This window comes from Agelaius phoeniceus, chromosome 19 (genome assembly GCF_051311805.1).
Source record: "Agelaius phoeniceus isolate bAgePho1 chromosome 19, bAgePho1.hap1, whole genome shotgun sequence".
NCBI lineage: Eukaryota > Metazoa > Chordata > Aves > Passeriformes > Icteridae > Agelaius > Agelaius phoeniceus.
In genome coordinates this window covers 12,590,870-12,616,916 of record NC_135283.1, presented here as the reverse complement: position 1 = coordinate 12,616,916, position 26,047 = coordinate 12,590,870, and the positions used below count along the sequence as shown (strand labels likewise).

General features: G+C 55.1%; 1 protein-coding gene across 1 annotated transcript; it reads right to left on the bottom strand.

Annotated features, from left to right (window-relative positions):
- Positions 1-120: 120 nt before the first annotated feature.
- On the bottom strand, positions 121-25,771 carry NPLOC4 (NPL4 homolog, ubiquitin recognition factor). Its single transcript, XM_054644966.2, has 17 exons — positions 25,588-25,771; positions 24,596-24,676; positions 22,278-22,390; positions 20,972-21,151; positions 19,100-19,148; positions 18,065-18,159; positions 17,233-17,356; positions 16,497-16,676; positions 15,582-15,668; positions 14,033-14,104; positions 13,023-13,149; positions 10,773-10,933; positions 4,584-4,655; positions 3,445-3,540; positions 2,647-2,763; positions 1,732-1,834; positions 121-1,416 (listed from the first exon to the last, which is right to left on the bottom strand). The coding sequence occupies exons 1-17, from the start codon at positions 25,600-25,602 to the stop codon at positions 1,259-1,261; spliced, it is 1,830 nt and encodes a 609-aa protein (XP_054500941.1). The 5' UTR covers positions 25,603-25,771; the 3' UTR covers positions 121-1,258.
- Between the last annotated feature and the right edge of the window lie 276 nt (positions 25,772-26,047).

Genomic DNA, 26,047 nt, shown 5'->3' with positions numbered 1-26,047 from the left:
CACAGAGTATCGCAGCCCCATCCTCACCCAGCTAGGGAGGCACACACTGGGGTGCAGCGTTCCCCCATTCCCGTTGGGAGTGTGGAGCACCCCAGGGACAGGTGACAGAGTGCAGGAGGCTCTGGTTTGAGGTGCTTTTATTCCACGTTACTTGCAGCCCCCGTGCCTGGGTCAGCCCAGCCCGGCCCGGGTGCTCCCAGCGCTGCATCCCCAAACCCCAGCACACCCAGGGGAAAAGCAACCGCAGCCCGGAGCCGGGCCTTGGGATGAAGCCTTTGGAAAGCCCCAGCGAGGGGCGGGGGGTCCCTGCCCCACTGGGGTCTGGGCAGTGCTGTCCTGGAGCAAGACAGGCCCTCTGGACCCCTCCCATGAGGGGACATGGGGCAGTGCTGGAACTGGTGCCCCCAGGATTGAACCAGAGCCAGGGCTGAGGAGCTCCAGGATGGGTCTGCGGGTCAGCAGCCCTGCGAGAGGAGGGCTGAGCCCCTCCAGCATCCACCTGCCCCTCTCCCCTGCCCAGTGGTGCCCAGGACAGCCCCAGCTGGAGGCTGAAGGGAGACTGGGGGGGGCAAGACCCTTGAGCCCCAGCTCTGGCCAGGACACGCTCCAGAGAGATGGGAAGGCACCAACTGCAGGACTGGCTCCCAGGGCACGATGGAGGCCAGGTGGGTGCCTGAGTTACGTGGCTGCCCTGCAACCCTTCCCTGGGAGCCCAGCCATGCACAGTGAGGGGACACGGCACCCGGAGGGGACGCCCCTCCTGTAGCCCCCACGGGGTGCCAGAGCTCACCAAGCAGTGCCAAGCCACGAGCTGGCATGTGCCCACCCCATGCTCGGTGTCCAAGGGTGCCTGTCCTGCTCTGGGAACGTGACAGCCACCTGCCCGTGCCACCGGGGACGGTCAGTGCCGGAGCTGCCGGGATCCAGGCACTCAGGCGGGCAGGGAATGAGAGCAAAGCTGTGGGCAGGGAGATGCCAAAGCCTCCCTCTCCCCTTGGGTAGGAAGCGGGCACGGGCAGCTCCCTAAGCCCCCCAGCTCCCCCAGGGCAGGCTGGCAGCAGCTGAGGGCGGTGGGGGGCCAGCCGAGGCACGGGCTGAGGAAAGCGTTGGTTCTCCGGGCTGGGAGCCCCCAGAAGGGAGCCAGGAGTAACCGGGGGGCTGGAGCCACCCGTGCCTGGCTCTGCAGCCCGGGCTGGAAGCTGCAGGGAGGAGAGGGAAGGGACAGGCGCCGCTCCGGATGGCTCCGGGCAGAGCGGGGCTAGGAGCGGGGCAGGCTGCACATCTCGCAGTGGTCCGTGCCCGGCTGGTTCATGAAGGTGCAGTGCTGGCAGGGCCACATGGCCGCGGCCACGGCGTGCGACGAGCCCCCCATGGCGCCGTACTCCTGCAGTCCTGGCAGAGGGACGCCCACCGTGCCTGTGGGAGAGAGCCCGGGGCAGTGCTGGCATCCCGCTGCACACCCCACCCTGCAGCCCCCTCACCAGCCCTGCCCTGGCCCTGCAAGTGCTCCAGGACAGCTTGGATGGGGCTTGGAGCGACCTGGAAGATGAACTTCAAGATCCCTTCCAACCCAAACTATTCCAGGATCCCGAGACCAAGCAACAGCTTCCCCCCAACAAGCCTCCAGTAGCCTCTGTGGCAGCTTGGGGCGCAGCTCCCAAGCCAGCTCAGCCAAGGGACAAGGGACCCCCCTCCCTGAGGGACACCCAGCCCCAGGGACCCCCCTCTTACTGCAGAGCTGCTCGATGGTTGCCCACTGCTCTGATTTTTTCCAGGTCTGTGCAAGCTCCTCATTTTTGGTCCTCACGGCTTCCAGCAACAAGCTGATGCTGTCCTGGAAGTCACAGGTGGGAAATGAGCACTGGGGACCCCTCCAGGGCAAGGCAGGACCCTCAATCTGAGATGTTCCCCCTTTCCCAACAACCTTGGGGTGCCCCAGTTTATCCCTCTGTTCTCCAGCATTCAGACAGATCCCGACACCCCTAAAGCTCCTTTCCTCTGCTCCCAGGAGTTATTCCCTACCCCTGCGGGCCAGTGTCCTGACACTGTGGGCCAGTCCCACCCCCCAGAGGTGCAATCCCTCCACGCTGCAGCACTCCAGCCCCCATCCCAGTTCCCATCCCGATCTCCAGCTGCCCACGGTCATCCTGGCTGCCTCGCACATGCGCAGCCTCTGGCAAACACAGCCCAGCTGGATCTCCCTGGGAAGCTCCGGGGCAGCTGCCAGGCCCCGGTGCCCGGCCAAGGGCAGCAGAGCTGCACAGCCAGGACCTCGCTGGCCTTGAGCTCTGGGGGCTCAGATCTCCTCAGCGTTCCCACCGAATTCCTGACTCTGAGATAATTTTTAAAACATTTCCAGCTCTGGGAGCTGCAGCCAAGTTGGCTCTGGGATCATGTGGACAACAACCCCCCTCAGTGCTCCCAGCAGCTCAGGGGCTTTGTGTTTAGAGTTTATAAAAGGTTTTAAAACTCTTTAAACCTTCTCCCAACAGCTTGGTCGGGAAGAGCCAGCACAAGGCTCTGCCCAGGGTCATGGGATGGCAGGAATAGTCACCTCCACCCTCCTGAGGGACCCCTGGAGGGGCTGAGGGCCCTGGGATGGGGGGGATGGTGTGGGGACAGGACCCTCCCAGCCCCGTTACGTACCCGCAGAGGCATGACCTCGTTTGTGACCAGGAAGAGGAGCAGATGGAAATCGGAAATGATGTCTAGGAAAATGGAGGAAGTATTTTGGGACAGGTATGTGGCCAAACTGTGGAAGTCCTGGGGAGAGGGAATAGTAATGAAGAGAAGTCAATTCCTATTTGGATCCACTAACAGATATTCCTGTCCCTCTGGCTATTGTCTGCAATGTGCAGGGACATTCCCAAAATCAGATCCCTGCCCAGCTGACTGAATCCCAGCTAACAACTTCCAGGAAAAATGATCTCTGGGCCTACAGAAGCTCCTCTTGACCAACCCCAGCACCCACAGAGCTGATTTCAGATCCAAGAGGTGCTGAGGGGGAGCCAGGCAACTCCAGCCTTGTTCCTACAGAAAAGAGGGAGAAGAGGACATCCCATCCCATCCCATCCTCTGCCTTGACCTCTTGCAGGAGCTTTCTGTGCTTAAAGATTCCATCCAGGAAGAGAAGAGAGCAGGAACAGAGCCCAGTCTCAGCAGGTTTGTGCTGTCAGCATGGGGCTGGAGCCCCCTGGCCCCTCTGGAGCTGCCTGGCAGGCACAGGGAGCCCTGATCCCATCGTGGATGTGGCAGGAGCTCAGCACCGGCCGGCAGCCGGCATTGGCATGCAGACACTGCTCCGTGCAGGAAGGACCTTGGCAGGCTGAGTCAGGAAGGGGTGACTCGAGGGCACAGCTGTGCCTCTGCAGATGTCAGCGAGCACGAGGGAGGCAGAGCCCATCCCCAGGGAACCCAGGAATCCCATCAGGAATCTCCCCTCACCTGAGTTTCTCCCAGCACATCGCGGTTCTCGATGGGGAATGGGTTTTGAGAAATAGAAAAAGTGTAGACTGGATCCTTGGGGAAAGTTGTGGTAATCTAAAAAAAAAAAAAAAAAAAAAAAAGAAAAAATCCAAGAAAGGATAATCAGACCAGTGGGATATGGGAAGCAAGTCCAGATAGCTGAGAACAGCCATGGCTATGATCTCAGCTCAGCCAAACAGTGAGGCATCCTGCAGGGATCTGATGGCTTTTAATTCAATTTAAAGTGATATTCCATCACCACACCCCTTGGCTCCCTTTCTAAGGAAGCTGGAGGGACATGATGGGTTTGGTCCTGACAGATGCCATGGAGAGCATCCCTCTCTGCACAGGTCACTGGGATACAGCAATCCTGGCACAGCTGTGCCCTGTGCCAGGCAGATGCTGCTGGAGAGAGGTCCTGGGGGGATCCTAATGCAGGTTCCAACCCTCTGTTTTCATCCCATGACACCCCAGGTATCCCAGGAACAGGTGCCTTCACTCCTGCAGGAATTCCCGTGCTCTGGCACTGCCTGTGCCAGGGGCAGCTGGACCTGAGAGGCTGCTCCAGGTGGATCTAATGGTTGTTGGCAGCACCTCCAACTCCAGCAGTATCATCTGGCATCCCAATTATTTGCTTTCCTGCCTTCCACACTGTAACTTTGTTTCCCAGCCTCAGGGCTGAGCTGTGCCGTGCCTGGCAGCAGCTCTGCTCCGGCCAAGCTGTGCCAGAGTGAAATTCCCTCCTCCAAGAAAAGGCATTTCTGGACAACCTGCTGAGTCACTCCAAGGAGATGGATCCCTAATTGCTGCTCTGGAGTTTCCTCATTAGGCAGTGCCCGGGACACGGGTCCACGGGGCTGCTGCTTCCCGGCCATGTGGCTCTGGGCCAGCTCAGAGCCCTGATAAGGCACCAGGGAGTGTTTTCCTGGAAAACAAATGTGTTCCTGGCACCACACCGACCCCACGGAGCAGGGCAGCCACCTCCCTGCTAGCAATGCCTGGCAGCAGCAGGCAGAGGAGGATAATCTGTGTCAGGAATCACCTCCACTGGTAATTTCAGAGTTTGCTCCCCTGTGACCATCTCCAGTGGGAAGCAAACACATGCAGGGGATACTCACATCTATGATGAGGTACTCGACCGGGAGCGGGCGAGCCAGCTGAGTGATCTCGTTCCCAAACTTGTCTATGTCCTGAAAGAAAAAGAGTTGGATTATTGCTGAGCATGGAAGTGGTGTGAAGCCCAAGGGATCCTGTCCTGGAGATGCTCATGCAGAATCCTGGGCTCTGGCAGATCACTGAGGGTGTGGAAAAGAACCTGGATGGGTGGTGCAGGGCTGCCCAATTCCCTGCTGCTTCCTGGGGTTGGAGATCTCTGTAATTCCAGCATCTCTGGAATCATGATCTCTGTTTCCTTGTGAGCCAAGAGACTGCAGAGTGACAAACCACCTTGGGCTTGTCTCCACTAGAGAGAGGCTTGGAATTATCCATGGAGTGTAAAGGTGGGATTCTTGGGGTTGTTGGACTCCACGATCCCTTCCAACTGCAGGTATCCCATGATTAAAAATGTCATTTAGGCAGCAGCTCCATCTCAAAGAGAGGGACAGGTCACCTCTGCCTCCTCAGCCCAGGCAAACCTGCCTTTCTGCAAATCCAGGAGTGCCTCAACCAACTCTTCATCTGGGAACTGGGAATCCAGGCACTTCCTCGCACCCAGACCCTTGGAACCAGCACATCCCATGGCGTAAACTTGTTTTGTTTTGCCAGACGAAGGGAACATAAAGTTTAATTAGGCAGACAAACGGCCGGCATATGTTCATTAATCATAACCTGACAATTAGACGTGATTGATGTCAAACACACCGGGTTCAAACGCCGCTTCGGAAATAAATCCCGGAGAACTGACACTTTTCATTAAAGATTCCGTACGAGGGGGTTGTGTTTTCTCCCTAAATCATCACTTAACGTGGCATAAATCATTCATGGAGCCCCACATAAATCATACGCCCATAATTCCCAGTCAGGGACGTTGTACTGGACGTTCCATGGGCCCTCAGTGGCGGGAGCTGGATCTGGAGCTGTCACCCCCCAAAGGTGACAAAGCCCTGCTCTTCCCGTGTGGGACGGGAGCAGCATTCCATGGGCTGAGCACCATGCAGGGCCCTGCTGCCCACGGCTGACTCCAGGACTCCCTCCCCTCTCTCCCAGCCGTGTTTTCTCCCGGAGAACACCACTCCCCCGCTCTCCCTGGTGTTTACACAGCACAGCTATGCGGAGCAGCAGCCAGCACCACCCCTCTCCCAGCCAGACCTCGCCCCAGCAGGCTCCAGCACGCTGCCCCCCTCCAGGCACAGCCCCCCTTCCCTTCCCGACCCGCTCCCCGAGCACCCCCTGTCCCCAGGAACTGTTCCCTCTGTAAAAAATCTCCCTTCCAGTCTTTGAAGTGCCTTTGAAAGGCAATCCTGATAAGGATCTTTGCTCCCCGCACATGACAGGTTGTGGCCTCAGATCTCTCTGGCTCTGACAGGAGCAGGAGGAGCTGTGGAGCCTTTTTTTGGGAGATCACAGGACCCCAGAGCCAACCTGCTTCTAGATCTCAGTGATACCACAAGAGACAGGAATCAGATCCAATCAGCTTCCCAAACACAATCCTGCCCCTGCATGAAGGGACCTGCAACAACTCACGCATAATTAGCCCATCTGGAATTTATTTTCCAATCTAATTAAGTTCTAATATGCAGAAACATTTTTCCAGCACCTGTTGGCTTTAATCTCCCCCTCTGGGGATTTCCATGTTAAATGCCTGCTTTTTCATGGCATGCTGCTGAGGCCTCCGAGACATCCACAGACTGGAACTTTGCTCCCCTCAAGTCCCCTGATCCTGACAGGACAGTCCCCTCAAACACCAACATTCCTCTCCCACTACCATGATTATTTAATTATATTTTAAAGGCCTTAATGAACATCAAGTTGGGATTGCTGGGAGAAAGATCCTTCTCCTGAGCTTGGCATCACCAGGACCCTCCCAGCATCCTGTTATTCCTGCAGCCTGAGACCCCCACAAAGCCCAGTGGCACCAGCTCCAAAGGGAGGCCAGGAAGGGGTTAATGGAGTGAGGAGCATTTGGCTTCAGGATGAAAATCCAGCAGCAAGGCCTGGAGGGTCTGGACAATGCATCACCCCAGTGGAGATTACATCAAGGCTGGCATTAGAGCCTTTCAACCCACTGTTGGAGGCAGGAGCTGCACAGGGATGAGGGAGAACAGGGAGAAGGGTGGGAACACAGACACCTCGGCAGGATGGAAAAACTTCTGGGTGGCCTCAGGATTATCCACGGAGGCTGAGGGGAGCTGCCAGCCAGGGGGGAGGCTCAGGATCCACGTCCCAGGACAGCCGCGAGCATCCCCCTGTCACCATCCCACGCTGCTGTCACCATCCCACGCTGGCACCATCCCGTGCCGTGAGCATCCCGCATCCCACGCCGTTATTCCCGACCTGCTCCCTCTGCTGAAGGCACGGCGGAGCTCGGCAGCCATCTGTCCTTCCATGTGTGAGTAAATCCCAGCTTTGCTCTTCCCTCTGCTGGCTCGCAGGCACCTTCCCGGGCAGTCCTGCCCCTCGCACGGGCAGCGCGGCTGAGGTGCAGAAACAAAGTGACTTCTCCAAGAGCAGCGACTTCTCCAAGAGCAAGTGACAGGTCAGGGAGAGTTGAAACCCTTCCCAGGAGACTCCTGCTGAGCTAATCCAGCATCCTCCTCCCCGGAGCAGCTGGGACATTTGAGGCTAAGGCGGCTCATGAGCTGGTGGGAGGGCAGCCAGGGAAGTCCTTCCCCGTCAGTGAACACTCCCCGCAGCCTGGCTCTCCCTGGGAAGAGGATTTCCAATGCCATGGTAGGACAGCCTGCCTCAGAGGTCCTGCTGGGCTCTAATAAAAGCAGGGCCCTGGCTTGGGTTGTCCCAGGGAGGGATGGGACACGTTTCACTGGTGCCAGGCCAGGGCTCAGACATGGCTCAGCCACAGGAGAGCTCAGAGCACGTGTAGGACTTGAGGGCAAAGGGCTCTTGCACAACGTGTGTAAAGGGCCTTTGTCTTACACCACCCCAAAGAAACTCTGGGGGAATGTTCAACCATCCCAAAGAACCTCTGGAGGCACATTAAAGCATCCTAAAGAAACTCTGGGGGGATGTTAAGGCAGCTGGAAAATGCAATTCACTGTGAGGATGACGATGACATCGTGTTTGCGCTGAGCTGTCACAAATACCTGCGATAAGAGACAAAGCCAGCCAGCCCCCAAAATCCAATTATCCAGGAGTTTTAAAGCGCCTGTAAAACATCAGGAATCTCTTCCCACAGCTGATGAAGCTAATGGTGGAGCAGTTCAGCACTGCAGAGCTCCAGTGGACTGGGAGGAGGTGACAGCTGGGATGGGGTGCAGCAGCCCAGGGAGGGATCCCCCAGCTGCACCCTGAGCACTCCCTCAGCGTTGAATATCAACCCAAGGTACATTCTCAATGAAATCCAAATCAACCCAGCTGTTTCCTAAAACCAGATGGACAGAGGAGGCTGCTCAAGGACAAAAGACCGGATGGAAAATCATGTGGAATATTCAGCTGGGCTCACCCTCATCCAGCTCAGAAACTGGGTGAAGTGGGCGTTGCAACATCATCATCTTCACTCACAGGGTCCTTATCCTAACACGTGTCCGTGTCTGCACATCCTGGACTCCTTCCTGAGCTCTGTGTGCTGAGCTGGCCAAGCAGCACGTGCTGGTTATGCCCTGTTCCAGCTGGAACCAGTGCTGAGCCCTGATGCTTCCCAGACACCCCTGGAAGCCGGCAGGGATCCATTTATCCCTTATTCCTCCTGGCTAATCTCACCTGGGGAGGCACCTCAGAGCAAAGGAACTTGTTCTCACAGTCCCCAAAGCACTGGGGCAGATCTCTCCCCTCTCCCCTCCTGAGCCAGGACAGCAACAGCTGCAGGTCCAAAGCCAATTCCATGGGGGTGGCTCCTCGGAGCAGCAGGCCAGGGGCCAACATAAAGCAAATGGTAAAGAAATACAGAAACCACCCAGCTGCAGGCTCAGGAAAACCACAGGACAATGCCAGTGCCATCAGCTTTCCCACTTCCATGGAAAAAAAGCAGCCCCTTTTCCCATTCACAAGCTGGAGGTGAATCCACCACGCTGCCCTGGGACAGAACCGAGTTCCACGGCTCCTGCCTCACATCTGGCTGTTCTATAAATACATCCACACTCCACAAACATCAGCCTCCTGGTCCTCATCCAATTAGAATTAATTTGTAGAGCTCCTTTCATCCTAAAGGGCTTTTCAGATGAATACTTGGATATTGTATGGGAACGCACACGGACTTTTCTCTGCACAGTCCCAGAGGAAACAACAACTACTCCAAAGTGCAGCTTTCTCTCAAAAACTTGCTGAGGGGGGGCAGCACAGAGGGGAACCCCACATCACAGACTGGGGACAAAGGGAGAACTGGGCACTGGACCCCAAAGATTCCATCCTGTGCCACCAGATTCCTGCTCCTCCAGGAGTTCACTGGGGCTCGGACACGGCTGCTGTCACCATCCCAGGATGAGGTAGTGTCTCTGATCTCAAGCCTTGCACATTTAATGGGACCCCAAAGGTTTCCCAAGCCAGGAGTGACTAAGCTTTCCACAGATATAGGAACATTCAAAAATAATTGAGGGATCCTAGAGCCAAGTCTGTTGGAGGCTGAGGGAGAATCCCACCCGGCGGGGCCATCCTGAGCACTCTGTGGAAAGGGCAATCAGGGAGAGAAGCTCTGAAACATGAAATCAGCTGCAGCCCGACCCAGTGAATCAGTGGATGATGGAAATTTCCATGGAAGGCTGGAGCCATCCGTTCCCATTTTGTTTATCTCCCTGCTTCAGATTAGAGATGGGAGTGAAGCCCTTCTGGGAACACCCTCTGGCTTCCTGCTGCTCCCAGCACCCCGGGTGGGCCACATGTGGGCCACAGACCTGCAGGACCTCCTGCGAGGCTGCCCGAGTGTGGCACGGCCTGGGCTGCTCCACAGTGGGATGGGGGCATGCCAGGAGATGATCTCACCCTCCTCACGTTCAGGGCCAACCTTTGCACACCCAGCTCTGCTGGGCTGTGATCAGCCTTGGCTTATCAGCCCCTAGGAGGAAGCTGCCTGCTCCAGAGAGAGCAGGATTCCATCTGCTCTCCCTCTCCAGCACTGGATTCAGCCCAGAGGTGTTCCTTGTTTCCAGGTGGGGTCAAGGCCAGCACATGGAGGCTCAGAGGGAAGTCAGCGCTTCCCAGTCCTATGTTCAGGGCATGCAGGAATACCCTGATCAGCTCCATTCCCATTGCTGGAGCACTCCCCTCATTCCACCCCTCCCAAACAAAGGCAGCCTTCCTTGTCCTGTGCTCTTTAAAGGACAGCTTAACCACAGGCAGCAGGAGCAGACAGGACAGGAAGGAGATAACACACGGGGTGATGGATGGCTAATTAGCCAGCCAGCAGTGCCATTAATTAACTCCTCTGTCCCTGCTCATGGGGCACCAGGAGCCCTGGGCTGGCAGCGCTATCGGCACCTGCAGGGAGCCTGATCCAGAGCTCCCAACTCGGCCATGCAGGCTCAGGAGGGGCTGAAGGGCTCCAGAACAACTGGCAAGGGAATAATGACATTCCATCCATCACCAACAACCCCCAAGTGCAGCAGGCAGGGACAGCAGTGACACCTCATGTCCTTCCAAGACCCCTCCTGCAGAGCTGCCTCCAGCTCTGGGCTCCTCAGCACTGGAAGGACATGAAGCTGGTGGAGTCCAGAGGAGGGGGTATTCACCTGGAGATATTTACTTGGAGAAGTCTCCAGGGAGACCTGAGAGTCCCTTCCAGTGCCTAAAGGGGCTCCAAGAAATCTGGAGAGGGACTTTGGACAAGGGGTGGAGTGACAGGACAGGGGCAATGGCTTCCCACTGCCAGAGGGCAGGGTTGGATGGGATATTGGGAAGAAATTCTTCCCTGTGAGGGGGATGAGGCCCTGGCATTTTATCCAGAGAAGCTGTGGCTGCCCCAGCCCTATAAGCATCCAAGGCCAGGCTGGATAGGGCTTGGAGCAACCTGGGACAGTGGAAGGTGGCAGGGGATGGAACGGGATGAGCTTTAAGGTCCCTCCCAACCCAAACCATTCCATGACTCTATGACATTGAGTATTGTGCATCCAGAGCGGGTCCAAATTCTCCCTGCTGCTCCTCAGAATCAGTGCTTGGATCCAGGGGCACAGCCCAGAGCTGGCCAGGCCCTCAGCCCTCACCTTGTAGAAGACATCAGGCACGTACTGCTCGCTGCTGGACTCCTTGGCGTAGCCCAGCTCGGGCGCGTCCCGGCAGGGCAGCAGGCACTCGTCCCGCACCAGGGCCATGCACTGGTTGGACACCTGGTACCCCTCAAAGTGCACCTGGTTGTCAGGACCACCTGCAGGAGGAGAGCGTGGTTAAAGATGCCAGGATCACCGAGGTTGATCTGTGACTGATCCACAGATGTCACCCAGGCCAACATCCCTGGGCACCTCCAGGGGTGGGGGCTCCATCTCACAACCCTTCCCGTGAATAAATTCTTCCTGAAAATCCTGCACAGGGGTGATTGATTTCCCTGGTGTAACTCTGGAAGAGCAGCACTAAGGTTGGACTTGATTGTTTTGGAGCTCTTTTCCAACTTTAAGAGTTCCAAGAGTCCATGATTAAAGAAAAAGCTAACGGTGATGAATACTGAGATGAAGCTGCTGGCGCTGCTGCATGGCAAGAATTTTAAGCAAGAATTCCCTCTAAACTCCACATTTTTATAGCCACACACATTTCCACAACTATACCAAGAGCACAGAGCCCAGGGAACAGCAGGAATGCTGTGCCAGGAGCTCCAAGGAGGAGGACCTGCCCTTTTGGGGGCTCTGACAGCATCACCCTCCACTACCCTGCAGGTATTTCCTCCTTTTCCAAACCAAACTCAGGCATGCAGCTCCTGTGGCCCTGTTTCACTCCCAAGAATCCCTGAGCTGCAGATCCCTGGCCATGGCAGGCCTGAACAGTGTTTTCTCAGCCTGTACTGGATGGTTTGGTGGAAATCTGACATGGAAAGTGGGAATTAGGAGCCTGGCTGATGGAAGGATCACATGTTTGGCACTTTCATTTGGATAATGTAAGCAACATCAGGTCATGTGTCACTGGAATACAACTGGAAAGAGAGGAGGGAGGCAGATGGTAGGAAAACGTTACTATTTCCAAAGCCAGGAATTCAGGAGGGAATAGGAATTAATCCATGTGGAGGATTTAAAGGCAAAGTTGAGGCAAACTATCCAAATACATTTCTGCAGCACAAAAAGAGGGACTCAAGTGTTTAAATAGAACCTGCTGGGCTGATTGAACAGAGGAGAATGAAATTAGCTGGAACAGCAAAGAGGAAATATTCCTTTTCTACCCTTTGATCTGTAACCTCAATCACTCACTGCTCCAGAACAAACACTCCTAGAAATTAAACATAGACCAGGACAGGGGAAGGCCTGAACGCAGTGTGTCTGCTCAGTAAAACACCTTGTTTAATAAAAATATAAAATAAATAAATAAATGTATAAAAGAGAGATACAGATCTATATTTAATGAGAGATGGATGTGTTTAGCAGTCTGGAACGTACAGGCACGGGCCTGTTAACTAAAAAAAGAGCTTTTTCACTGAAAAAAAAGGCCCTGGGAACCCTTACAAAGCCAGGCTCAGGGCAGGCAATGTCCCATCCCACTTTCACTTTTCACTCTGGATGTTATTTGGGAGTCATGAGGGTTTTTTCATTGTGTTAAACAGAGCCAGAACCAGCGATTCCGCTCCAGGGAAGGTTTAAATGAAGACATGTGTCATCCCATGGAGAAGAACAGAGTGAACTGGGAACACTCCAGCCCTCCCAGCACATGCCAGTGTCCCCCCTCCCAGCCCAGCCCATCTACAGTGCCTCTGGAGACTCCCTGAAAATGGCTAAAACCAGAGGCTTTAACCATAAGCACTTTGCAGGAGCTTCTGTTTTACTCAGCCAAAAAAATGTTTCCAAACATTTTTTCTTTCCCCCTGACAGATTTTTTTTTCCAGTCAGGTTTCCCTGACAGCAACATGAGGGAGGTAAAGATCCCTCCTGAAGGAGGAACTAATCCATAACTCTGGAGTGTTGTGGTTCTGCACTGCTGCTTCCAGGCAACAGAATTTGGAGCTTAAGGATTTGAAATAAAAAGTGAGCAACAGTTGTTGCCCTGGCTGCAGGCAGAGAGTGATTTCTGGGTCACAGAGGTGGGGCTGAGCCTCAAGTAAGTCTCTTTCAACAGTTGTAGAGTAAAAACCAGGCAAATAAATAATGAGTGAGTATTGCAGAGAGGATAAAACAAAGAATGAGGAAGTATTTTAGTTGATAGAGCAAACCCCTTGTTAAATAGGACAGATGGGGAGCAGGCCATGTGATTTTTGGCATATTCTTCTACTAACAAGAGGTAATTCAGGTGAAGCCCAGAGGGCTGAGGCCGGTTTGTACCTGTAGCCACAACTGTGACAAACTTGGATCCAAAGTGCCCATCGGGAGAGAGGCGACAGATGTTGGGCTGCTGGTTCTGGAAGTTGCCAGCTGTGATGCACTCCTCTGCACTCAGGAAATACGTGTCCTGAGGGGAGAGCACGGACTCCAATCAGCCAGAGGACAAGGTGACGTAGCCCAGACCTATTTCCCTGAGCTGCAGCCAAGGAAAACGACCAACACCCCAGGAAAACACGCTTTCGTGGAAAGCTGCTGTGGAGCCCGGGACAAGAATGTGACCTGTCAGCTCCCCAGCTCTGGGCTGCCTCAGGACTGCCCCAGTCGAGTCCCACCCACCTCTACACACCTTCTTTTTTTGAAAAATCAAGTTTCACTTTCCAAATATGGATATCACTGGGTTTACAAGGACAGGAAGCCGTGGAGGTCGAAGTTTGAGCCATGTATGTGTCACAAAGCCCAGCCCATAGGAACATCCTCTGAGTCACTCTCTGCCTCACTGGGTTTGTCCCTCGCATCCCACTCCACTCCTTGGAGTTTTCTTAGCCCTAAAAAGGGCAGGGATAGATGAGATTTCAGGGAGAAATTCTTCCCTGTGAGCAGGGTGAGGCCCTGGCACAGGGTGCCCAGAGCAGCTGTGGCTGCCCCTGGATCCCTGGAAGTGTCCAAGGCCAGGTTGGACAGGGCTTGGAGCACCCTGGGACAGTGCAGTTATCCCTGCCCATGGTGGCACTGTATGGGCTTTAAGGTCTCTTCCCACCTGAACTATTCCATGATTTCATGAGCCCCATTTTCTCAAAGCAGGGATGTGAGGGGCTCCAGCAGCTCTGCCTGCTTCCCAAACAGCTCAATCCCTAACATTTCCAAGGGTTCCAGCTCCTTTTCCTTCAGAAGTGTCTGGAAAACCCCATCTCCCAAGAACTCCAGTGCCACCTGCAGCCCTGGCTCAGCTCTCTGCCTGGCTCAGGAGCTGGAATTCATTGGGAATCTGCTGGGTGACACCTGGATCTCACCTTGTTCCTGCTGTATCGAACGGTGCCTTTCCGTGTGTCTTCCGAGACCAGGTCAGTAAATATCCAGCCAACCTACAAAGGGGGATGGAGAACATTGCTTTAAGGAAAAAAAGGACAAAAAAAAAAACAAGGAAAGAGGAAACCAGAAGAGCTCAGACATTTTCTGCTCACAGGACACGATGTTCTTGGCTCCTCTCGGCCCTGTGCACACTGCTGCAGGGAATGGCTCTCCCAGCTGTGCCTTGCTCCTTGGAATCCCATTTCCAGGAGCAGCAGCATGCCAGCTGGCCAGCCAGGGCACCTGCAGCATTAGGTTTCACATGGAATATTTTTTAATGGAAAGATCTGGAGGCTGCAGGAGGCCTCTGTGCCACCACCCTCTCCCACCCCCAGCATTTCCTACGGAGATTTTGGAGTGGGATCCGGCGCCCGGGGGTGACAGAGCAGCTCAGGTGGCCCCAGCCTGACCCTCTCACACAATCCCAGTTTGAACCTTGCATGCACTGGTTAAGAGAAATCTCATACTGGAGTGCAACTCATTCCAAACTGGAGTCAGCACTGACCCCAGCAAGCACATTCCTGCTTTTTGTGGTTCAAGCACACCTCGGAGCGAATCCTCTCACACACGTGTGGCAAACACCTTGGCAGCAACCCTTCCACAGAGCTGTGACATGGACACACACCTTGGCATGATCCCTCTCCACCCAGGTGCCAAGCCCAGCTCCCATTAACCCTTCCAAGGCAGAACTGATCCCAACTCCCCCGGAGCCCAGGCAGACCAAACCAAACCCTGCAGCCAGCACTTGGTGACGTGTTAAGTCCCATGGATTAAAAATATCTGATGGGAGAACATGGAAATAAATAACACTCTGAGAAGTTTTTGCTCCAGCCTCTGGGGAGGGGTGGGATCTTATCTGAGAGAACAAAGCCCTCCCCAGATGTTTACAGTCTGCACTGAGCCTTCTGCCAGGCGGGTTTTCTCCAGCAAGTCAAATCTTGTTTGTGTACATCCCATTCCTGGCATTCCCACCATACCAAGGCTGCTCCCAAACCGGAACACAGCAGTGCAGGTTGGAGGGCTGTCAGGAAATCAGGGAACCCTGATGGGATCACTGCAGCCTGGAACTGAGGGGGCCCTGCACCCCTAACCCCACACACCACTGACTCCCTGCAGCACCAAGGAGGGGAACACAAGCCAGGGGCAGCCCCAGCTCCTGGAAATGGAGCACAGAGGCAACTCCAGCTCCATCTGGGCCAAATTAGCACTTGCCAGGGAATGGCTCCCTGGAATGGCTCCTGTTGGGGGGAAAGAATGGGAAGATGGAATTTGTGCTGCTTTGTCCCTGCTACTGCAGCCACACAGCCCTGTGAGGGGCCTGTGCTCAGGAAAACCCCCTGGATTTGGGTTTCAGACCTAAATATGCACCAGCTGCTGACACCTTAGCAAGATTTAGGTAGCCTAGAGGGTGTTGGATAACCCCATGGAGATGGAGAGAACTGCTGACCAGTTCCCTGCCACACACAGACACGAGATCCAACATATCCTGACCTTTCTCAGGCCGAGCTTTGCTGCGATCTCATCCACAACCTCGGCTTTGGGATCCTCCAGGATCTCCAGGCTGTTCTGGGTGCCAATCTGCAGCAAAGAGACACTGGTTAGTGACACAGAACTGGGGAAAAACCAGTGCAGCCACTGTGGGCAGTGAGGCAGAGGCTGGGAGCAGAGGTCTGGGCTTCCCTTCAGGCATCACCAGAGACTGGTGTCACCCCAGAGACCTCCCTGTCCCACTCTGCTCTCAAGCCACACTCCCAAGGAGCCATTTGTTCCTTTTCCACTGACAATCTGTTGGATTTTACTTGGCAGCCGTGCAGAAACCATGAGGAGGAAGGAACTACGTGAGGAGCACCCGGCTGAGGCGTGGTGCCGTGCCCCACCTAGTGGAGATTCCAGCTGCTCCAGCCAAACCCATCCTCAGCCTCTCCATTATTTTGTCTTAAAATCATTGAGACTTCATTCTATCTAATTAAGCTGCTTCAATTTTCCCAGAGAGCTGGTAAGGAACTGAAGCAAGGGATGCAATTTTTTTTCTCTAGCACAGAATCTGCTGGAAAACCAGGAATCAAGGAAAGATTAAAAGTGAAATCTGCTGTTACAGTCACCCTGGGTAAAAAAAACAACAAAATGCAAAATGGGAGTTTAAAATTCTTTCTCTGGCTGCAATGGATGGTGATGTTAAGGACACAAATCATGCCCTCTTTTCCTCAGGACAGTTTTCCTTGGGGAGCTGCAGCTGGAAACACCAAACTAAAAAGGTGTTTGTGTGTTCCCTGATCCTGAGCTGGCACTGAGGGCTCTGGGTCTCACCTTTTCTCAGGACAGTTTTCCTTGTGGGCCTGCATACTGTGTGAGGTTTTCCAAAGGAAAAAGGTGTGTTCCCCAATTCTGAATGGCCCTGGCTCTCACCTGGGGGGGTTCATAGATGGCTGCCACCTCCGCCCGGATTCCCAGCGGGATGTCTTTGTGCTCCGTGTACCGGCCGTACAGATATCCCAGATGTTGGTTCCCTGTCTTCCTCCAGAAGTCTAGGAAGCGATCTGCAATTGTGTGGTTCTCAAACATGATGTTGTCAACATGCCTGTATTTCTGTTTGACAAAGTTCAAGTGTCAGGCCGTCCTCCGCTGGCTCCGGTCCCTTCCCAGGACACGCACCACCCTCCGGAGCTGGACCCTGCACAGCAGGGCTGGGGGAGCCTGGGGGGCTGGGGGCTCCCTCCCTCCTCCCTCTGCTCAGCTCCCACCCCTCTGCACTGCTCCCTGCTCAGGCTGGGGTGTGGGATGTGCTCAGCACCCCCAGCACCTCGGGGGCTTCACCCCAAGAGGATGGAGGTCCCACCTCTGCAGGAAAAGGGACACTGAAATTTAGGAGGAAACAGCAGAACCTGAGTGGCTTTTTGGATGATCCCATGAGGAAAAACAGTGGGATTATCAGCAGGATTCATCACCAGTGCTGCTAGCTCAGTCCTCACGCTGGGAGGAAATTCTGACCCAGGACATTTTGGAGCCCATTTGGCAAGGCCTGAAGACCTGGACAGGATTGCCCTGACACCTGGAGGCTTCGTGCTCCTGGCTGGCTTTTTTGGAAGTCACCTTTCCCAAAGCAAAAGCCAGGTCCCCTGGCAGGTGCCCGAGCTCCTCTCACCTGTCTGTTGAGGGTGATGGCACTGGGCTGGCACTTGGTGCAGATCCCCTCGGGCCAGGGAGGGTGTCCCTCACACCCCGACTTGATCTTACAGCTGATGTTCTCCAGGGCTACAAACTTCCCTCTGGGAGAGGAGAGAAGGGGAAGAGAAACAGGGAACAGAAAGAAAGAAAGGTGGGAGAAGAGGGAGAAGGGGGAGAAGAGAAGAAAGGGGGAAGAAAAGGAAGAGGGGGAAGAAAAGGAAGAGGGGGAAGAAAAGGCTGCTGTTAGCACAGCAAATGCTTTTGGAGCAATCATTTGTGGAGTCTGTGGGAAGTAAGAAATAGTAGCACCACAGCAAATCCTCCTTTCATGTGCACAAGGCTTCCTGGAAAGGGAAATTTCCTTCAAATGTAAGTCTCATGGACTTGAGCTGCATCTCCCAAAGAGATTTTAAAAGTCTCAAAGGTATTGAGGAATAGCAGGGAGAAGACTACACCCCTGTGTAACTTATGTCCAGCAAGTCTGAGAAACAGGCTTGGAACTTGGGGTAATTAGGGAACTTCTTTCCTTCCATCTGGCCTTCCCTCCCATCAGGAGTGTTTTCTGGAAGGAATCATATTGCCACAGGAAAAGAAAAAAATAGAAATAAAATGGGGACATAAAATAAAAAGACAGACTTATTTTTTCCCTCCTGCCTTTTCCTTTTAACCTCAACTTTTTAATGTGTTTTTTTCTCCTTCGTTTGCCATTCAATCCTCGTGTCCAACACTGAGATCTGTCTGTACTTTCATTTGTGTTAAAAAAACCCAAAGCTCCAACCAGATTCCCTTAAACCCAGAGATTTCCTTACTTGTCTGCCCCTCCGGTCAGCTTCCTGATGTAGGCATGGAATGACATGTGCTTCACAGGAGGCTCCAGATGGTTCAAATAATCCTCATCGAAGGGCTGCCAAAAACACGGCACAGAGCAGAGCCAGGTCACACACCTGTCTGATAACACCCTGATCCCTCAGCAAATGCATGTTCCACACTCAACCCCGCCAATGTGGAAGCAATCAAGGAAATTCAGGCTCATTTGCAAGGCAGCTACTACTGGGATGCAAACAGTGGAGCTTTACAACGGGGAGTTTTATGGTGGCCTCCTGCTCCGGGAACAGATTGGCCCCACAAATCAGAATCTCAACGGCAAAAGGTTTTTTCCTTTCAATATCTAACAACAAACAACGGGCCCAGCTGTTCCAACACGGCCAAGGGCTCCCAGAGCACTCCCAGCAGAGGGGAAGAGCCATCCTGGAACAGCAGGATCCCCTCTGGGGGGTGGCTGCTGCTTTGTGCCATAAATTACACAGCCCTGCACGTCTGGAGGTGTCACTGAGGCTGCTTCAACCTGGACAACCATGGAATGGTTTGGGTTGGGAGGGGCTTTAAAGCCCATCCCATTCCACCCCCTGCCATGGCAGGGACACCTCCACTGTCCCAGGGTGCTCCAAGCCCTGCCCAACCTGGCCTTGGGCACTGCCAGGGATTCAGGGGCAGCCACAGCTGCTGTGGGCACTCTGTGCCAGGTGGTGAAACTGGGAAGTGCTTGGATCCAGGAAAGAGAGGACAAAACAAGAAAATCCAGGGAAAATTGAGGACTGAGGGAGAATGGAGCTTTTTTGAAGCACTTTCTGTTAAACTCATTACTGCAGGAAACCAGCTTTAACCAGGATCAACCCAGGGCCACAGAAGCCTCGAGCTTTAGTGATCCCAGAACCAGCAGCTCTGGCAGGGCAGGGCAGGACTGCAGCCTGGAGCTGCCACCTCTTGGCAGGCACCATTGTAGGAAATGTGTTCCTACTGGGAGGAACTGGGGTGAGCCTGCAGCACCTTCCTGGGGCTCTTACCTCCAGTGGGACACAGTGCACACATTTACCCAAGGGGCCGTGGCGACACCTGGGCAGAGAGAGAGAGAGAGAGAGAGAGAGAGAGCTGGGGTTAAATCTCATTTCACCTGGAAATTGAAGGAGGAATAAATCTTATTTAATCATGGCAAAATCAGCCTGTACAAGTTTCTCTGGAGTAAGTTTGGTGTGGAAGATCTACACGAGCTCTGAGCAATTCTCCATCCCCCACGTGGCAGGGTGATTTTAACAAAAACCCACCCAAAATGTTCATCCTTTATCAGGCAGGGCAGAACAACCAGGGAAGTGTGTGTTTATCAGGCAGATAAAGTCCTGCTGGGTAGAGTTACAGAGGGCAAAACATCTCCTTTTGTGGGGATTGCTTAAAAAAACCCTAAACTAACACCAGGTCAGTGCTGGTTTCCAAAGGAAGGGCCCAGGAGAGGAGCAGTGAGGCTGGGCTGTAGAAACAATAAATGGGATCCAATTGCAGGAGGCTTTTATAGGATGTTTTGTGGCAGATAATGTACAGAACATAGAGTTAAATGCTGCTAAAGCACTCAGCATCCTTCACTGGAGATGGATCCACACTCCCCAAGGCAGGAACCAGCCCAGACAACTCCTTTTATCCTCAACACCCTCCCCTGGGCCCTGGCTCCCTGCTGGGAACAACTCCATCAATTCCTCTGGAAAATGTGGGCGAGTTCAAGGCAACATTTCTGCCACAGAGTGGTGGGGCTGCCTTTATTGCTCCAGAGATGTGACATCCCATCACTTATGGTCAGCTGGGCAGGTCAGGGAGGATTCTCCACAACTTCCTCATTGCTGCAGCACTGAGGATAAACCACATGGAGCACAGCCCCAAGGGGAAGGGCAAACCATTCTGTTTTAGCAGGAATTCCTGCCTTTAAAACTTTCCTTCCAACCTTCTGAGGAGTCTTATTCCAGAGGGTTCCAGCCCCAAAGCCACAACCAGTGCAGACATCAGGCCAGGACCCAACTGCATCATTAACACTGAGCAATTAAAAGCCCCCTCCCAGCAGAGGATGTTTTAGCAGCACCAGAGCAGGTTTTGGGTGGGTTTAACTTGTTGTTGTGTTATTTTTACACAAAGAGAAGCTGCTTTGTTTCCCTAAGCCTCTTGCAAGGAAGAGCTTTGGGAAGTTGGACTTTGGTGCATTTTTGTGAGCAAAAGGGACTCCTGGTTTCATGGAGAGGTCAGGCAGACATGTGATGAAGGGAAGCCAGAGCAGGCAGAGACCCAAGTCCCACTTCCAAACTTCTGCCACTGGATACTTCCACTCCTTCCCTTCACTTCCATGTTTTCCTTTATGAGGAGTGGCTGAGTCTGAAGGCACAGAGTGCTCCTGCTTGGGACAGCAAATCCTGGAATGCTTTGGGTTGGAGGGACCTTAAAGCCCATCCCATTCCACTCCTGCCATGGCAGGGACACCTTTCCCTATCCCAGGGTGTTCCCAGCTCAATCCAACCTGGCCTTGGACACTGCCAGGGATCCAGGGGCAGCCACAGCTGTGCCAGGGCCTGCCCAACCCTCACAGGAAAAATTCCTTCCCAATATCTCATCTAACTCTGCCTAGGAAGAATCCAGAATGTCCATTCTAATCTGGAGAACTCCAGAGCTTTAGGAGCACAAAATCCAGGAGCACGAGCACCAGGGTCTCCTCCATCTGAACAATGAGTGACTCCTTCCTGCCAAAAACCTGGGATTTGGGCATCTGCTTCCTCCCTGGGCTCACCAGGGGCTGTTTTCCCTTGAGGGCACTCAGGATGGAGCCAAGGGCAGCTCCCCCAGGAACTTCCAGGCTCTGCTGAGCCCCAGCTCCACGGGCAGGAGCAGGAGCCACCCCCACTTACAGCTGCTGGTCTCGGTTCCGGTAAATCTTCCCATCCTGCTTGATCAGGTACTGGTCAATCTCATCTTCCACCACCTGGGGGGCCCCCCCAGGCCGGGAATTTTGGGAGACAGAGGTGTCCATGGTCTCTGAGGAGGAGCCAGCTGGGCTGGAGGGATACAGGAACAGCATATCCCCGTGCCTGCAGGGTGGGAAACAGCACAGGGCTAGTGGGAGCTGTGGGAGACAACAGCCAGGGGGCTGGAGGTGCTTCCCTGCAGGCATTCCATGGGAGGTCATGGAATGTGGCACAAATTGTAACCAGGCCAGCACAGGTGGCAATTGGAAGCTGCTCTGTGAGCCACCTCTTCCTGCTTTTATTTGCAATAAATGCAAATCCTTCCAGCAAGCAACAAAGCCGAGGGGAAAATATGGAGGAGGGAGTTGGGATGAAGGAGTAAAAACAAGGATGTGTGAGAGAAAGTTGAGATGAGGGAAAGGAGAGTGAGGGAGAGAAAGTGGGCATGAAAGGGTGAAAACAGGGATACAGGAGGGCAATGAGGGGATAAGGCAGGGAAAGCTGGGGATGAGAAAGGCAGAGTGGGGATGGGGCAGGGAAAGCTGGGGATGAGAGAGGCAGAGTGGGGATAACGCAGGGAAAGCTGGGGATGAGAGAGGCAGAGTGGGGATGGGGCAGGGAAAGCTGGGGATGAGAGAGGCAGAGTGGGGATGGGGCAGGGAAAGCTGGGGATGAGAAAGGCAGAGTGGGGATGGGGCAGGGAAAGCTGGGGATGAGAGAGGCAGAGTGGGGATAACGCAGGGAAAGCTGGGGATGAGAGAGGCAGAGTGGGGATGGGGCAGGGAAAGCTGGGGATGAGAGAGGCAGAGTGGGGATGGGGCAGGGAAAGCTGGGGATGAGAAAGGCAGAGTGGGGATGGGGCAGGGAAAGCTGGGGATGAGAAAGGCAGAGTGGGGATAACGCAGGGAAAGCTGGGGATGAGAGAGGCAGAGTGGGGATGGGGCAGGGAAAGCTGGGGATGAGAGAGGCAGAGTGGGGATGGGGCAGGGAAAGCTGGGACAAAGAGGTGAAAGCAGGGATGAGGGAGGGAAAATGGGATGAAGCCTCCCCACAGCAACCACACTCCAAGGAGGGACCCAAGGAACAGCCACCACCTCTCCCATGTCACCGTGACCCCCATTCCAGCACAGCCACCAAGGCCTCCCCCCCCAGTCCCAGGAGTGACACTGGAAGCTGGGCACTCCTGGGATGTGACTTCCCCCATTCTGGAAGCTCCAAGCAGAGCCCCCCACTCCTGGTGAGGACTCACTTGATCTTGAGCAGGTTGAGGGATTTGTTCTGTGCTGCCGTGATCTCGCCGGTCCTGTTGCGGTTGGTGTACACAGAAAATCCATTATTCCTGAAGCCAAACTCCTTGGCCACCTGCAGCAGAGGTAACAGGGACAAGGTGTGAGGTGTGAGCCTCCTGAAAGGGGCTCAGAGCCACAGCTGACCCCAGAGAGCTTCTCCTGCAAAAACTCAGCTCAATTCACCCCCCATTCCTGAGCTGGGCATAACAAAGATGGAAACACCTGGAAAAAACGAGCAGTGGATTAAAGCAGGAGCTGAAACAACTCCACCAGAACTGTCTCTGCCTCACACCACACAAAGGCAGAGCTCCAGCCACAGCCAGGCAAGCACTGCATGACTGCAGGGGGAAACTTCTCCACCAGCCCAGTTTCCTTGCTCCAGCTGCACCAGCACACACCACCAAGTGATTCCCATCCTCCTGCCACCAGAATTCCACAATCCACACCTCCACCTCTGTGATCCTCTGCCCTCAGCTCCATTCCCCACTCCCAGCTGCTCCACTCAACCTCTTCCTGCTGTTCTGGCTGGTTTTCCCCCCTTTTCTGCTCTCTCCCATGGAATTCACTCCACCACAGCCACCCCTCGGTCCCTGGGCAGGTTCTCCCAGTTCAGATTAAGTCTGGTTCACTTGGAATCACTCCAACACCTCTTCCCTGCCAAAATAATTTGCACATTTAGCTCCTTGAGAACTTCATCAGTTTAAAAGTGGTGTTTAAAGTTTGTCTATTTGCCAGGTTTTGCCCTAAATTCTGAAGTGAAAGGCCTTTATTTTTATTAATAAAAACAATCCCCATGCCTTAGGTCGGAGTCAGGGATGGGATCCTGCCCACAGGACAAATCTGATGAGCCACAAAGAGCTGTCACATGAGCACAGCCATGAAAAGCAGTTTTTTTTCCTGTCAGCTCAGCTGTGATTTGCAGCACCGAGTGATCCCTTTGAATGAGACCCTTTCACAGGGATCAGCTCTTGCTCCTCAGGCCACAGAATTCCATTTTTGGGGGCAGACAAATCCCACAACACATTAACAGCAGGTTTGAGCTGATTCCTGACCCTGAGCACACCCAGAGTGACTTTTTTGGGTGCTTTTCCCCAGGATGTGCCACAGGAGACAGGGAAGGTTCTCCAGCCCTTTATTCCTTGAGCACTCCTGGAGCAGATCCAGGTGCATTCCTGGAATGGAAGCAGCAATCTGACACCTCTCTAATTACAGCAGCCCCCCTAAACACCAAATCCAGCCCCTGGGTGAACATTCCAGCATTAAAATCCCCAGCACAGGTAGGAGAGCCCTGGATTTAGATAAAACACAGACCTCAGGTGGGAAAATTTGCCACTTTCCTGTTCCTGCAGCAGGAAATAAACCCAAACACGTCCCTGATTCAGCTCAGGCAGAGCACAGAGCCTGCCCCAGATGAACAGGCAATTCCAGGTGCTTTTGTCCTGGCAGGAAGTGTTTTCCAGCCCGAGTAACCCGAGCCCTGGAAAGCAGCAGCTCGTTCTGCACAGGCTCCAGACCTGCTGGGAGCTCCTCTTGCCTTGGCTGGGGCTGCAGGGAGTGTCCCTGAGGCAGCCCTGAAAAACAGCAGGATTTTCTTGGCCAGGTGGCAACGCTGTCAGGGAATGCTGTCCTCCTGTCTGGGCCACAGCTCAGCCCAAGCTGTGACTCACAAAGGGAAGGTTCCCACTGCTGCCATTCCCTTCCCTTCAGGAACACACTCATGGAGCAAAGAACCCCCAGGCTGAGGCTCCAGAGAATTCCAGGAGGGGAGCAAAGGGAGAACTTTCAGAAGAACAAAAGCAGCTGCATCACAGCACAAGCCCCATTCCCAGAGTGTGCTCCTGGGATCTCACTCCATCCCTGCCCTGCTCCCTCCAAATCCATCCTGGAGAGCCAGGAGCACACACAGCACACCCAAACAACATTCCACACCCAAATCCTGCAGCTGAGCCAGCCTGGAACCTGCCTGGAGCTGCAGGTTTGGCCATCCCACAGCTGCCCTTCTCCTTCCCAGCTGCCACTTCTTTGGGAGAACCCCAAAAGTCCTTCCCAGGAAAACTCCCACCCCAGGAAGCCCCAGTGGAGAAGCTGAAGGAGTTTTTTTCTTTAAATTTGTCATTTTCCCTCTGGAACAACACAAGCTGCACCAATCCAGGTGTGGTTTTCCACATGGAATGCCGCTTCTCGCTGCTGCCAGGGGGGTTAAACACGGATCTCCCACAGGACAGAGCCAGGGAGCCCTGCCCCATCCCTTGGGAAGGCACTGGGCACCCTGGGGTACCTTTTTGAGGAACGTCCCCACCGTTTCTCTCTTGGTGGCCGTGATTCTCTTCACTCCCTCCGGCGACTGCACACGGATAATCTGGGAATGAGGGAGCAGCGGGTCAGGGAGGGGGGACAGACCCACCCTGAGCCCCCAGACTGATGTTCCCCACTCCTCCCTCCTCTTCCCTCTTCCACAGGTGTGGAAACAGCCAGGGGAGCAGTTCTGGGGCAGCACTGGGTGATGTCTGTGAGCTCGGGGGGGAATCATTCCAACGCTCTGGGCTCTTGGCACCAGCTGGCTCCCAGGAAAACACCTCTGGCCAAAGCTCTGACCTCAGAGATGGAATGAGACCTTCAGGAGGCTGCATTAGACCTTCCAAAGGGAGTTATTCACACAGGCACCGGCCCAACTGGTGTTACTGGGCACTGCACTGGTGTGGCTGAGCTCCGGGAATGGAGAGGGGGGAGAGACTCCAGCGGCTCCCGGGAAACCGGAGCTCCTGGCGGGGGGACCGGGGAGAGGAACCCTCGGGGACAGGGACAAATGTAAACCTCGGTGTCCCCGGAGCGCTGAGGGGCAGCGCTGGGACTCGAGCGGGTCCAACGGGGACGCTCAACCGCGGCTGTGTGACACGGGAACACGACACGGGGACACGGGCAAGGGGCAGGCACAGGAGGGGGCACGGCAAGCTGCCCGTGTCCCGCCGTCACCCCGCAGGAGCCCTTCCCACTCTCCCGACTTCCCTCCGGGGCACAGCCCGCCGGGAGGTGCCGGGAGCCGTTCACCGGAGCGAGCAGCCCCCGAGCCCCCCGCCCCGAGCCGAGCGGCACCGCGGGCTCACGGCCCCGACCCCCGCGGGGAAAACCACGGGGGACCCGCCCGCGCCGCCGCTCGGGGGGCTGCCCGGCCCGGACACCTCCGGCCCCGCCGCCGGCGCCCGTCCCGGTGCCCCGTCCCGGCCCCACAGGAATCTGCTGCCTCATCGCCCCTCCCCCGGCCGCACTCACAATCGTCTCGGCCATGGCGCTGCCCGCGGGCCCGGGGCTCGCCGCGGCGCACAGACACGGCCCGGTGCGGCCCGTCCCGCTGCGCCTGTCCCGGCCCTGCCCGGCCCGGCCCGGCCCTGCCCGGCTCCTCCCGGCCCGGCCCGGCCCGCCGCCTCCCGGGACCGGCCCGCCCTCGCGCCCGCCCCCCCGGCCCCGCGCCCCGCGCCCGCGTTCCGCCGCACCAAGGTTCCTATCCTGGCGTCACCACCAGTCGTCCCCCCGTGCTGCCTCGGTGTTACGGACATAATGGTCCCCCTGTGCTGCCTCGGTGCTATAGCTATAAGTGTCCCTTCCCGCCGCAGCGCTCGCTCTTTAGTTCCGCATGCAAGCAGCGTCCCCCGTGGCCTCGGAGGGACCCCCGGTGTTGGATCGGGCCCAGTTGTGGAGTGGGGGGGGGGGATCGGGACCAGCTGTGGGCGTG

What these genes read in the sequence shown, in the direction of transcription:
- NPLOC4 (XM_054644966.2), bottom strand. An exon ending in TGTCACAGTTGTGGCTACAG is followed by an intron (nt 10,934 to 13,022) that starts GTACAAACCGGC and finishes CTCCTCCTGCAG; the next exon opens with GTGGTCCTGACAACCAGGTG. An exon ending in ATGTGCTGGGAGAAACTCAG is followed by an intron (nt 2,764 to 3,444) that starts GTGAGGGGAGAT and finishes CCCTCTCCCCAG; the next exon opens with GACTTCCACAGTTTGGCCAC.